Raw genomic sequence first — 14,247 nt, 5'->3', positions numbered from 1 at the left:
AAACTTAATGGCCATTGTGTCACTGTACTTCAGCGCGAAACCACACACATAAAACCCTAAAAACCCTACACGACATATTGCAGTGAGCCTCCGTTCAGTAAAAGCTCCCTCGTTTTAGCACAGCAAGAGCAGAAGAATGCGACCTCCAAGAGGCGGCGGTGGCTTCAGGGGGGGCCGTGACGGTGGTTTTGGTGGTAGAGGAGGCGGTCGAGGCGGCGGTGGCTTCAGGGGAGGTGGTCGCTTTGGTGGTCGCGGCGGCGGAGGGTTCCGTGATGAGGGTCCTCCATCTGAAGTAGTTGGTTCGTATCTCCCATCACTTCTTAAATCTTTCATGGCTCTCTGTTTTCATTCATCTTTGTGCTTCTTCGCTCTCATGATGTTTACAACAGAGTTCATAAAATAGTTTGTTTCCCCACTTTTTTCGTTACAATGCGACATTCAGTTGTCGTTGATATTTTCGCTTGCACTATCGGTATAGACGACGAATTCTGTTTTTGAATTCTCCCTTCCTTTCTAGCAACGAATATACACAAGCTTGGATGCCTGTTTTTCTCCAGAAGGTTTTTGGTTTATTTACTCCTTTCTGTTTCCTGTATCCATCACTATAAGGATTTTTTTTTTCCTGTTACAGAGGTTTCAACTTTTCTTCACGCATGCGAGGGAGATGCAGTGACAAAGCTCACAAATGAGAAGATTCCTTTTTTTAATGCCCCAATCTATCTTCAAAACAAGACCCAGATAGGCAAAGTTGATGAAATTTTCGGCCCTATCAATGAATCCGTGAGTCCACTGGCCTTCTTGATTTTGATAGTTGTTTAGTTTTGAAAATAGCTTTGATATACGATAAATCCTTGTTTTTTTTAACCTGATTGCAGTACTTCTCGATCAAGATGATGGAAGGAATTGTGGCCACCTCATATGCTTCTGGGGATAAATTTTATATCGATCCAGCTAAACTTTTACCTCTCGCGAGATTCCTCCCACAACCAAAGTACGCACTCCTCCCACAGCTTAACTTTTTACTAGTTTTTTTTTGTTCTTCCTTTCTCTGTATTAGCTTGTTAGGTTCAGGAGTAATGTTTGGATAGAATTTTGGGTTATATGTTTGATAGCATGTTTGTAGTGATAAATGTAATAAAATCACGGGAAACTGAAAATAGGGATGCTATCCTGAATGGAGTCTCTTAATTGCCAGTTTGTCTATCGTGTATTTCACAAACCATATAGCCAAGTCTGGTGTGACAATGATGAAAATTTCAAACCTTTTGTGCTTCTAGTTCTTATTCCTTTAGTAAGCTGATAGTCCTCAGTGTACCCATTGTCTATTTGAGACCAACATTTTAGTTTTCTGTAATTTACCTCTCTTGCTTCTATGAATGGCTATCGTCATGGCTCCTTTTCTCTATTTAGTTTCCAAATACTTGTAGTTGATCATGATTCATATGAATTTTTTTCACACTGCTAGAAGGTTATAGAAATTATTTTTAAATTGAAAAACAAAGAACTGCTATGCCATGCTTCCCAACGTTTATGTTTGCTTTTTGTATGTAACTAATTTTGATGTCTGATCTTTGTTTCAGGGGACAGTTTGCCGCTAGAGGTGGTGGCCGTGGTGGGGGCAGAGGTGGTGGCAGAGGAGGCCGTGGGGGTGGTGGCTTTCGTGGAAGGGGTGGCCCAAGAGGTGGCAGAGGCGGCCCTCCAAGAGGTGGTGGCCGTGGTGGGGGTTTTAGGGGTAGAGGAAGATTCTAGATTAGCATTATGTACTATCATAGGTTTTTTCAATTTTCCATTTGTAATGTCGTTTTGATAAGCCTTAGCTAGTCTTTTCTTTTACTGTATTTTGTTTGGAATTGAACATCTCGAAATTGAATCCACTGTTTAATTTAACTCTGCTACTATTTAATTTCCTGATAAAAATTGCAACAGAAAATTTTCAATCTGTTATATATGGATTTCGATACTCATTGCTAAAAACCGACGAAATTTCGATACTCGTATTTCTCTTACTGCTTATATTCTGACTGTTATGTCTTCTTAGCAGAATAATGAAGATAGCTGTTGTCCATATGGTATGGTACTTTCTAAAACTGTTCTCATTTCTTTTACTGTCATGGAAGTTTGGTATCCATACACGTTAAGACTGACCTTTATTACAGAAGAAGGGCAAGAATTCATGAGTAAGAAAAATCTGTTTGTAAGCAAGTGGACAGGATCCCTCCACTTATCCAAAAGCAACTCATAAATCTCCTTTCGATACCGAACCAAGCCATCTATTTGTGATCTTTTAGTGCAGAGATGATATTTCTTGCATGCTAGTGCAATAAAAATAACAAATACTATTGAAAAAAGTGTTGTAATGCAGAATTCAACAGGAAGGGAAGCACCACTGGGGTGGCGGGTGGAGCATCTCTCCTTTATTTAGAGATGAGAAAAGCAGCTGCTCAGGCTTCCCAACCCCTCAGTACAGTGGCTCTGGCGACACGGTTGACTCCAAGTGTAAAAGCGCCCATGCGGAGGTCACAATTATGGGATTTGCACATCTCCTTCACATCTTTGAAGCCATTCGTCATGTAAGTCTTCAGCTCCTTGTTTACCTTCTCTTCCTCCCACATGAAACCTTGGATGTTCTGCATTTGTATTGTTTGTTTCAATTGAGTTATGTATCATATATGCATGTGTTGTCTACTTTTTTGGAGAAAAAAAACAAAAAAGGATACCTGAACCCATTCAAAGTAGCTAACTGTAACTCCTCCTGAATTTGCAAAGATATCTGGGAGAATAACAACTCCTTTTTTTGCCAATATCTACAGATGACAAAATATTATGAATTTCTAATTTTTTCTAACATCTTCATATGATCTGATGTCCATTTATGTGCTCACCTCGTCGCCCTCTGGGTCTGTTGGGTGATTGGCTGCTTCGATTATGAATTTGGCTTTGATTTCATTAGCATTTTCCTTATTGATGACGCCTCCAAGGGCTGCTGGTATTAGTATGTCACAGTCTTCAACCAAAATAGATTTGGGATCAATTGGATTCCCCCCTTCAAAACCCTTCACACCTTTGTGTTCCTTTGCATGCTTTAGTAAGCTTGGAATATCTATCCCATTGCTATTCTTTATTGCTCCTGTTACATCACTTATTGCTACAATCTTACCCCGATTTTCACTGATCAGTCTGGCTGCCCAAGATCCCACATTGCCAAAACCCTGACATATCCGTCCAAATTTCCACTTAGAATAGAATATAATATAAATAGATGTTAGCTTTTGAACGAGCAATTGTAACAGAAACAAGATAAAAGCGTGCCTGAATGACAAATCTTTGACCGGATATGCTCTTTCCATACTCATTTAGCAAGGCTTCTGTTGCATACAACACGCCTCGCCCTGTTGCTGCATCTCTGCCCAGAGATCCACCCAGATCCTAGTTTGGCAGAAGTCAATTTTGATAAGTTGTTTTTTTTTTAATAGTTATGTATGGAGTTGAGCCTTACAAGTCACTTACAATGGGTTTCCCCGTTACTACGGCTGGTGAGTAGCCATGAAACTTAGAATACTCGTCTAGTATCCATGCCATTGTCTGTTCAAATCAAAACACTCAAATTAGGAGGGAGAAACAATCCAAATACTTGAAACGAAGTTGATTGTTATAATTTGTAGGCAACCTGTGGACCTGTTCCCATATCAGGCGCTGGAACATCGGTGTGGACACCGACAAGATCATGTATCTTTTGAGTGAAAACTCTGGTCAGACGCTCCAGCTCTGATATGCTTAACTCCCCGGGATCACACCCTATCCCTCCCTTGGCTCCACCATAGGGTATGTTTGCAACTGCTGTCTTCCATGTCATCAATTGTGCTAAAGCATTTACCTCATCAGGGTCAACCTGCATTGGTATATCTATTGCTTTCAGAAATATGACTTCAATATGATTCCCGGATCATTCAAGGTCTCAAGTTCAAACTTCAAGTTAAAAAGGGACTCTAGGTAAGAATACAAGGGAGGGGCATTGATATTTCAATTATTATGAAAAGGGACTCTAGGTAAGAAGAAAAACAGCCAACCTCAGGGTGATATCTGATCCCTCCCTTCATGGGGCCTCTTGCATTGTCATGCTGCACCCTAAAACCAACAAAGGATGCTAATGTGCCATCATCCTTTGGTATGGTACACTCGACCTGTCATATTCAGAAGGCTGATTCAAGTTACAAATGTTATTCGAAAGATGCATCATTTTGAGCTGTTGGATTATTGTATGTCTGTTTCTGATACTATCTAGCCAATTAAACAAACTGCTACAGGAGGAACCGAACCTTGATTTCTCTAAATGGAATGAGCAGGCTCTTTTCAAGCTTTGAGTCAAGACCCAGAAGCCTAGCAGCAAGCTTGAAGTTTCTGTTTGTAGCCGCTAGTGCGTTCATGGTTCGTATCCCTGGATTCTTTAAGAGTAATCTGTAGCAGATATGCAGAAATTAAAGTCAGTTCTCTGGGTATGCATCACAAACTACTCGGTGGAATGGGATCTTTACTGTAACAATATTAAAAATAAATAAATAAAGTTCGTCCAAATCAAACCTTAGAACTATTTAGTGAGGAGCTTTGAACTTTGAAAATCCTAAGAGCCTATGTAATTAGTTAAAAATCCCAAGCCAGAGCATACTAATTAAGGATATTGATGTATTTGTAACCAAAGGATTGCCATTTGTATGAATAGATTCAGTCCAAAACCTTAAACGGAAGCCTTTCTTTTGGTGGAATCCAAAAGCTATAGTTTGGCAGGTTTATTATCATATTTTCCTGATAGAACAAGATTCCAGATTCAAGAATCTGTCCCTTGATTTCACGATCTACTCATCTTTCCCCTTTTCAATTGGAAAGATTCTATTGAGCCATGAACCTGCTGCCGAGTGGTGGCTTGATTTCTTCATGCATGTTATAAAGGATATAGAGGCTGATTGCATGTTGAGTTTGATAATATATTAGGATTCAGCTTCCTTTCAAAGGGTTATCCATTTTTTTAAATTGTTACATTGAGCAAGCTGTTAAGCAATCTTATGACTTCTTTCTTACAAAAATCATTTTCATGTATAGAAATACAAAATCGGGAGGTGGATTTGTCGCCTATGAGGAGAGAATACTATTTGATATCGTATTTTTTGGACTTTCCTTTTCGGGCTTCTCCTCTATAACCGATGTAGGATCTCACAGTCCACCCCCCTTTGGGGCTCAGTGTCATCGCTGGCCCTCGTTCCTCTCTCCAATCGATGTGTGATTTACAATCCACCCTCTTTCGGACCCAGCATTCTCGCTGGCACACTTCCTGGTGGAGACCCAGCGTCCTTGCTGGCACAACGTCTGGTGTCCACTCCCTTTTGGGGCTCAACGTCCTCTCTGGCACACTGCTTGGTGTGATACCATTTGTAACAGTCCAATCCCACCGCTCGTAGATGTTGTCCTCTTTGGACTTTCACTTTCGGGTTTCCCCTCAAGGTTTTTAAAACTCGTTACTAGGGAGAGATTTTCACACCCTTATAAAGAATGTTCCGTTCCCCTCTCCAATCGATGTGATATCTCACATTTATGTTCAATATTTGCGAGCACTAATATTTGTAAGTACTCGTCACGACATTTATGATGCATTTAACAAGAATCTTATATGATCTCAAAGCTACTTGTGAAGAGAGAAACCTTAACTATTTGTTTACTTTCATTTAAAGGTTAACTCTGTTTCATATTTGTAGATAGAGAGAGAAAGAGAGCTGACCTCAGTGTTAGCACCAAATAAGACAAGCAAATAGAGAGAGAAAACAAGCACAGGTTGAGCTATTTACCTTGGAGATCGACAAAAATGGAGAGCTGAAGCTTGGCCTTCACAGATAGGAAAAACAATGCTGAAAAAGTTCAACTACAGATGAAGATCAGAGCAGAGGTTTCTGGGTGATTTATGAGCCACTCTCCAAGGTATCCATTTATACACAAAAAACCCAACACAACAAATGACCGAATCAGATACCAAATCCCCCCAAAAAAATTACCCTTCTCCTCCACCAATCTTTGCCAAACCCATATCAAATTTCAGAGCCAACATGCAGAATTTTAGACACACACACACGGAGAGAGAGAAGAGAATGTGAATATGAGAATATAATGCAAACTCACTCACTCACACAGCCATTTGTCACTCTGCACTCACTGACTTTCTCTCTGTCTCTGTTTTATAGCTTACCTAGGCTATGCGAGTGAGTTCCAAATCAGATTCCCACTAAGCTTTTCTCCTCTCGTGATATCCAATTTGGACAGGTTGGTGGGTTGGAGTGAGAAGCTGGGCTTGCTTCTTTCCCTCATTTTGTTCTTGCCAATGTGAATATGATGCTTTTGTAAAGGTATTTACCACATTCTCTCACTCATGTCTCAATTATAGGCATCGTCATTTGATAGTGTTGCTTGTTCATCTTTTTCTTTTGGTTTGTGATGTAGTGCTTGTATGCATCATTATACGTATTATTGGAATATTATTGGAATGATTGGGATATATTCTTCTTATTCTTATTCCTATTCCCATGATCTAGTTTTAAATTGTACCTATATAAAATTATATTTATGAAGATTATTTTTAGACCCATATCTTTTTTTTCTTCTTCTCATTTTGATCTATAAAAACTTTAGTCCTATACCTATACCCATACCTATTATTGACGGAAATAGTTAGAGTTTTGTCGATGAGTGCATTCTTGGGGATATACGTAGTGAAGTTTCTAAAAGCCCCAAACAAAAATTGTTATCGAAAGAATCCATGTTGCACTTGTATGGGAAGACAAGAGTAGTATGGTCTCTAGCTTATAATAGTGAATGTCAAAGCAACTTTAGTGATTAAATCGATATATCTTGAATAACAAAGAAGGAAAAAAGTTGTATTAGAACGATGTTATGAGGACGAAATGAGAGGTAGAGTTGTGATAGTGTACTAGGACCTTGGGGGGCTCGATTAGTAGGGGCATGCTAGGAGAAGTTGATTATATTTGGTACGTGCATGTTACGACTAGAACCTTTGGCCTTGGTTTATGTTTCGACAAAGATGCTTCAGGTGCCGAATGTGTCAATGACAAACATACTTTTATTAATGGATATTGATTGTGTATCTTGTAATATTCATTAATAAGAGTATGTTCGTCTCTCATCATACTTAAACCTAACTAAAGAACAAAGGTGAGAGATAAGAGGGTCCTTTGGAGCATGTGGTCAGAAATCCATAATAAAGTCCGTCCACGACCTAATTGATTATTTTCATGCATAAGCTAGATTACCAATTATAAAAGATTTTAAAACCATTACGAACCTCACTTTTTCATTTCTATTGCATCGATGTTATTAGAATATTGATTCTTCTATTGAATAGTCAAGGTAATAAATATTTTTTGGTGTCAAGATAATAGCTATGAATAGTCATTGACTCCCGAGAACAAATAGAAGAAGAGAACCCATGACGAGACATACAATACACATGGAGTTGTTAATTTTGAAGAAGACTTTCTCTTTAAAAGTTGCACTAGAACATGTGGATTTTGAATCATCCCTAGATCTGTTTCACTAAACTAGTTACAATAAAAGTAATTGGAACATATAATAAAGACGTCCAAACTAATACCTAATATATATGAATAGAAACTTCAACGATCTCTGCATGTAGGTTCTAAAGTAGGTAACTCTAGAACATCGTTCTTAATTCAAACTTTCACCCTACTATATCTATTTATTTACGTCCTAATATCATAAATGATTTGGTTGATATCTAATATGGGGAGCAATTTGAGGTGGATGATATGTGTGTATCAATCCATATGATATTTTACATATATATATATATATCATATTGGAATAAGTTCCACTTGAATAGACAACTCTATTGTGTCTTCTTCCTCTTTTCTTTTAGCACCATCCCAAAAGAATAAGAATATGTTCATCAGCTACCTTCTCCAATTTGGCTGATCTTTTTACTTTAATTTCTTTTCAACACTTGAATTTGGAACCAATCAATCTCAAAGGACATACAAATCAATGGTATTGTGTGATAGAAAGTGAGATATTGGAAAACATTATCATCCCTAGTTGCCTAATCATTTTTCGTGCTAGAATTGAAAATCGTGTATTTTCTAATATACGTCAGGGCTTTTTTTTTTATAAGATCGAAGCAATAAAATCGTTTTCCCATTTGGAAGCTTGTTTATTACGAAGTTCTATGAGATAAGATTGAAGTTAATAAGACAGAGTAGAAGTAAAAGATTAAAGCACTGTACCGGGAAATCAAACCTTTGATAGTTCAGTATTTCTATTAGGGGTTGTGTAAGAGCTCTGTGCCGTCTATGAAATAGCGGCGAGTACTGCTTGATTGACTGTTTGGAAGATAGGATATTGGGATGAGATTGATTATCAACTGATAGGAACTCAAAGGAACTAGTGCAAATACTGTTCCCTGTAATCTGAAAAAGAGTGTGAATCCAGAAAAGTTGATAAAAAATTAAACATAATATGTGCAAATAAATTTGACGAACAATTCTCCAAGTTTTTAGGTTAAAGTGAAAATTGAATCGCTAGAACAGAAAGAACGAGAAGAAATAGTTTTGTCTTAATCCATTAGAATGATGTAAGCGAGACCTTTAGTGTGATTTCAACTCCACAAGCTCGAAAAGAGCATCGAGGGCAAGAAATCATTTTAAGAATTTGAATACCGGAGAATTTAATCCATATATTTGATATATAGACTCGTTTCGAGATTTCCATTAAAGTCGAATAAATTGGTATCACTTACCTACTTAGTACAGGTCTATAAATTAAACGACATATTTAATATAAATAATAAATTAGTGTTAGTACCTTAATATTACAATAAAATATTTAAACAAAAAGCACTCTACTTTTGGTTTTTAATTATGATCACTATCATCCAAAATGTTAGGTGAAAATTCACTTAACAAAGTCATAAGCTTTTTTTCATCTTATTTTATTATCTTCCTTTAGTATTGCTTTGATGCGTTGGATAAAAGGGAGTATCAACTTTAATTTATAGTTATTATGTTGTTTTGTTTTATTTTTCAATTGTTGGTTAGGTCCCGTCACACACACGAATAGAATCTCGGTACAATTGGACGTCACCCAAAATGAAATTTATGTTTGTTCTAGAAGCTCTATGTGAGCATCGGGTTTAAGTCCATATAGAGTTGTGGAATTTCAATTAGAATCGTATGTTTTATCTTAACCCAATGTTGTGGGCACTCATAGGTTCATTTCGATTGCGAAGGACAATTTCTGACTACCGATGAAGATAAAGTAGTAACTTGGGTTTACACCAATCAAGTAAGTGGTTTTACTATTAAGCCGTATATGTTATTCACGAGAGTTATGTTTGTGAAATGAAATAGAGGTATGACTTGTATCATAAGAATATACAATGGTTTAAAGCTATGGGGACCTCATGCATTTTGTATGTCACATACATCGAGATACTTTTCCGTTATGATTAGTACTGAAACGTTCTTACGATATTTATATTCACCATGATATTATACGACCCTTTCCCTTCATGGTGTCTGGCAACATGAGCGTGCGCTAGCCCAATAAGCTAGGGATATGTATACGAGCCCACCTGGTGGGTCTATGTATGTGTGCATAGGTTGTGTATGAAAGTACTACACATTCTACCCTGGGTTGGAAAGTAGAGCCTAAGGTCATGTCATGATGTTTTTATGGAAATGTAGATATATCACGATTGTTTGTGTTTGCATTCTTCAATCCCAACAGTGGTGTTACTTATGAAGTATTCTTAAATACTCAAGTCTCATGCTACTTTTCAAGTAAAAGTAAGACACTCATGTACGAATGACGGTGTCGCTGTTAAGGTCATGGAATTGAAACTAGGATAGTTGCATTTATGTTTAGATTATAGCTCTTACATTAGATCTGAGCATTTTCGTTATGTTGAACACTCTGAGCGTTTTCGTTAGTAAAGTTACCAGGTCATAAGAACACTTCTATAGCTCGAAGCTATAAAACAACATACGGCTACCCTAAATATCTATTCTCGACTCTACCCAAATTTATAACGAACACATCCAACTCAATTATTAAAAGAGAAGAACAATTGAGGTTTTTCTACGACCATTTAGAGATAGTTCGTGTTCGTGATGAAGAGTGGATCCACGTCACTCGTTCATTAATAAAATTTGATAATTTGTTATTGGGGAGGATAAGAATCAAAGTTTGAGAGAATTTGGAATTCCATGTGCAAGATTCCACTGAACTTTTTGTTGTTCTTAAATTAAATCATTTGCTTTTCATACTTTTTGGAAAGCTCATTTGGTCAATTTGCTTAAAATAGTATCCCTCCATTTTCATAAATTATTGGTTAATTAATACCACTAACTTTTGGCCCCTTTATTGCTTTAACCTTTTATGAGGGGGAGAGGCTTATTGGATGTTAGGTTAAGTGGGTCCGAGATAATATACGAGACTCGGGTTTGAATCTCTGGCCTCTTGATTGATGTTATAATTATCGGTGTTCGTATGATTCGATAATCTGGTCAACACAGACCATTAGGGTTGGGTTTGGTTAGATTATTTTCCATTTGGGTTGGGTTGAATTTGTAAAAAATAAAAAATTTGGATTCATTTGTAGGTTAACGTTTTTTTGACATGTTCAACCTGACCAAGGCGAAACTAGGGTTACAATCTAATCTAATCCTTTTAAGATTATTCTGAAGATTAAGAATATTTGACGTTTGTAACATATGCTAGTGATGCATTGTGACTTGTGAATTGTAAATGTGAGATTTTTCCAAAATAATTATAAAAAAAAATCCGACAACCCAGTGCAACCCAACTCGAGATGTTTGGGTTGCATTGAATTATAAATTTTATTTGAGTTCTTCGGGTCACCAATTCAATCAACTCGATATTTTAGATTGGTCTAAAAAAAAATTTCAACTCAATCAGTGTATATCCTATTTTAACCATATGTCAATTGAACTATGTTCAAGTTGAGATAATGGTCGGAGATAAACTGATGCTCATCCATTCAAAAGTTTTTATTTTTGTTCAAATTTGTCATTCTCGTTGGAACTAAAAATAATAATAATAATTAAATTTTGGTATATTTTAAGGGATAAAAATGTTAAATTTAGGCCTACTCAATTAGACAGTTGAGCCCAAATCCAAGGTTCAGGCCCAAAGCTAATAAAGCCCAAGCCCAAAGCTAATAAAGCCCAAGCCCAAATATTAGATCCAAAGTTAATCAAGTTCAAGCCCACACAATAACTCGATAAAATAAAATGGATTTGGAGATTTTTTAAAATGATTTTAAAAATAGTAATTTAAGCGTAATTAATTTGTTTATAATTAATTATTCGAAAGTGATATTTATATAATAATTTTTATATTTAATTTTTCACGTAATATTTGTATAGTAATTTGTTTATAATCACGTGTTTCAATAATACGTTTAAACTTTAAAAAAATTTAAAAATGTCAATTACATTTATAGTTAAATTTTAGAAAGAAAACGTTAAAGTTTTATTTCAATAATACCCTTTAACTTTAAGATATTTCATAAATACTCCTGATTTATTAAAAATGCTAAAAAAAATATCATTATCCTCCGTTTATTTAATGTAAAATATCAAAATTTTGAATTATTTGCATCTCAATTTAATTAATTAACTTTTAAAACATATATACCGAGCAAATTTGTTGAGGGTATTTTTGAAACTTTTGAAAATTTATAGTAAATGGCAACGTTCAGCAATGATCGTATTTTTTTAATTTTTCGAAAGGTCAGGGGCATTTTTGGAATTTTTAAAATATTGGAGTATTATTACAATAAAATCAATCCCTAATTGAATAATCTAGAAACCATGGATAGGGCACCTACTCCCCCATGTTCCCAAAATTACACGACCAAAACAAAGCAAACAAAAAGCTTGAACAGGTCAACCATGGCGCCCCCAAGAAAGTCAATCCATGTGGAATAGTCAAACAATCTCGATTTCCAGAGCAATTCCTATAGCTCATCAATCCATCACGCGTTCTTCCCCCAATTTCAACTTATAAAACCCTAATTCTCATCGCTTCTTCTCTCATTTTCTCTCCGATTCGATTTCCCCAAAGTTCAATCCAAACCTAACCTCTTCCACCTCCAATGTGCCCTCTCAGATTCATCCTCGTTTTCCTCTCTGCGATTCTCGCCGGATACGTCGCCTGGAGATCCGCTTCTTCTTCTTCTTCTTCATCTTCGTCGGATCTGTTTCCGGCGGTCGAATCGGAGAAATCGCCGCTGGAAAGTGAGAATCGAAGAGTAGAGGAAGACGGATTTGGATTGAAGAAGATGATTCAGAGAGGATTCTGGATCTTCGTCGATATGGCGAGCGGGAGATTCCTGTGGAGGAACTTGAATTCGTCGGCTCTCGACAAAGATCACCATGGCGAGAAGGTTGAGAGTAATTAAGAAATTCATTTTGTTCATTCTTTTACTCTCGAGATTTGATTGTGTTGTTGATTCTGGAAATAGTGTTCTTCGATCATCCGCTCTCTGTTCTTGATTGATGAACATAGAAATGTTCATAGTGAAATTCATTCATATGAGAAAACATTAGCTTCTTCAACTATTTAGTATTTGTTCTATAGCATCCAAAAAATTACATATTCAATTACTATAAAAACATCATTTAGTTCGGTTTTGACCTCCTTATTCCCGTTAGTTTTGAGTGTGGGGACGGGATGGAGACAGAGAAGGGGCTTCCTCTACCATTGCCGTCTAATCCGTCCAATGAATTCTCGTGGAGTGAATCGTGAATTAATAACTATTGTCATGTTAGTTTTGAGTGTTGGGACGGGATGGAGACGAAACAGGGGCTTCCTCTATCATTGCCGTCTAATCTGTCTGGTGAGTTCTCGTAGAGTGAATCGTGAATTGATAATTATTGTGACAACCCAGATGAGGCATTGACTTTCTTTTATGAAAGAAGTCGACCTGGCTCGAAAGAATGAAATAACGAAAAGGTAAAAGTGATCGAAATTTTAGGAAAAAACTTTTATTTAGCATTTTTGGAAATGCCACCTATTTCTTCGAGTTATTATTAAAACCAATTATGTGAGCCGTAGGTGTTAATTTTTACAGAAAAATTTGAATTTATATCCATTTAAATATAACTCGATTTAATTGGAATATGCATTTAAATAAAACTAAAACTTTTTAATTAATTACGGAGATAAAATTTCACCTAATTATAAATTTTTTAAATAAAACTCAAAATTTTTAATTAATTACGGAGATAAAATTCCACCTAATTATAAATTTTTTTAAGTTGGGTTAATTCGCGTTATCTAGATAATATATTTAATTTAGTAAATGATTAATTCATAAAATATCTATTTATAATTCAATTTATATTTTCAAAAATTACTTTTAAATAGTTTAAATTATTTTTCAACATGATTGGAGAATAAATAATAAAAAAATAATAATTATGACATTAAATAAAAATAAATCAATAAAAAAAAATTTATAATGGTACAAATTAGGTTTGATTGAATTTTTCAGACCCCTTCAAGAGAGTTCATTAACTTTGGATACATTCAAAGGACATATATCAATCGTTGACTTTAATTTTTTTTAATGAATCGTTGACTTTTTTATTTTATTTTTAAGCAAACTTTTTTTAATTCTTTAATTTGATAATGGATGAGGAGTTTCTTATTTAAGATCGTTACTTTATTAGCACTAAAGGTTGTAGGAATAATTGTGCATTAGAGTTAGTGGAGGTGGTACTAAAAAAAGAATTAGTCAATAAATAAATAAATATATATATATATATATATATATATATATATATATATATATATATATTATAGAGATCAAAAGTCAATATTTTAATTCTTTTTTAATGAAAATTTGATTTGAAGATAGGTTCGATCTTATTGTAGTCTCTATCTTGATTTTTTCTTGTTCGATTAGTTTGATGCCTTAGTTCAACGTGACGATATATATGTGTGTATGTATGTATGTATGTATAGGACCAACCGAACATAAAATCTCAAAATTCAAATACCTTTTACCCACGATTCTAAGGAAATATCCAACTAGGATGCTTACCCAAAAAGATCTTGAATTATTGCTGGATCGTCTACAACGAACTCATCGATGTTGATTATGCTGGGATTTATGCTCTAAGACTTTATAATCAAATATTTCATTTT

The 14,247-nt window shown here is 35.6% G+C and overlaps 2 protein-coding genes across 4 annotated transcripts; one reads left to right on the top strand and one right to left on the bottom strand.

Moving 5' to 3' along the window:
- The first annotated feature begins 31 nt into the window (after positions 1-31).
- On the top strand, positions 32-1,898 carry LOC111432388 (putative H/ACA ribonucleoprotein complex subunit 1-like protein 1). The gene is made up of 4 exons (XM_023069247.1): positions 32-299; positions 632-780; positions 876-991; positions 1,581-1,898. Exons 1-4 carry the CDS (start codon positions 137-139, stop codon positions 1,747-1,749), a joined length of 597 nt encoding a protein of 198 aa, XP_022925015.1. The 5' UTR covers positions 32-136; the 3' UTR covers positions 1,750-1,898.
- A 174-nt stretch (positions 1,899-2,072) lies between these two features.
- Positions 2,073-6,183, bottom strand: LOC111432386 (glutamate dehydrogenase 1-like). 3 transcript variants are annotated; one of them, XM_023069246.1, is made up of 9 exons: positions 5,835-6,183; positions 4,317-4,464; positions 4,068-4,181; positions 3,668-3,889; positions 3,508-3,582; positions 3,310-3,426; positions 2,883-3,209; positions 2,718-2,804; positions 2,073-2,627 (listed from the first exon to the last, which is right to left on the bottom strand). In XM_023069246.1, the coding sequence occupies exons 2-9, from the start codon at positions 4,422-4,424 to the stop codon at positions 2,442-2,444; spliced, it is 1,236 nt and encodes a 411-aa protein (XP_022925014.1). In that variant the 5' UTR covers positions 4,425-4,464; positions 5,835-6,183; the 3' UTR covers positions 2,073-2,441. The 3 variants fall into 3 exon arrangements, with proteins under 3 accessions (XP_022925014.1, XP_022925012.1, XP_022925013.1); XM_023069244.1 differs by having other exon boundaries at positions 4,317-4,461; XM_023069245.1 differs by having other exon boundaries at positions 4,317-4,455.
- Between the last annotated feature and the right edge of the window lie 8,064 nt (positions 6,184-14,247).

This window comes from Cucurbita moschata, unplaced genomic scaffold (assembly GCF_002738365.1).
Source record: "Cucurbita moschata cultivar Rifu unplaced genomic scaffold, Cmos_1.0 Cmo_Scf00038, whole genome shotgun sequence".
In the NCBI taxonomy this organism is placed as follows: domain Eukaryota; kingdom Viridiplantae; phylum Streptophyta; class Magnoliopsida; order Cucurbitales; family Cucurbitaceae; genus Cucurbita; species Cucurbita moschata.
This window is presented reverse-complemented; position numbering and strand designations above follow the sequence as displayed.

Excerpts from the sequence above, each read along its gene's own strand:
- LOC111432388 (XM_023069247.1), top strand. The coding sequence starts at position 137 with ATGCGACCTCCAAGAGGCGGCGGTGGCTTCAGGGGGGGCCGTGACGGT. Across the intron at positions 781-875 it reads TCGGCCCTATCAATGAATCC|TACTTCTCGATCAAGATGAT; the intron begins GTGAGTCCACTG and ends ACCTGATTGCAG. Across the intron at positions 992-1,580 it reads AGATTCCTCCCACAACCAAA|GGGACAGTTTGCCGCTAGAG; the intron begins GTACGCACTCCT and ends TCTTTGTTTCAG.
- LOC111432386 (XM_023069246.1), bottom strand. The coding sequence starts at position 4,424 with ATGAACGCACTAGCGGCTACAAACAGAAACTTCAAGCTTGCTGCTAGG. Across the intron at positions 4,182-4,316 it reads TTCCATTTAGAGAAATCAAG|GTCGAGTGTACCATACCAAA; the intron begins GTTCGGTTCCTC and ends TGAATATGACAG. Across the intron at positions 2,805-2,882 it reads CAGACCCAGAGGGCGACGAG|ATATTGGCAAAAAAAGGAGT; the intron begins GTGAGCACATAA and ends TGTCATCTGTAG.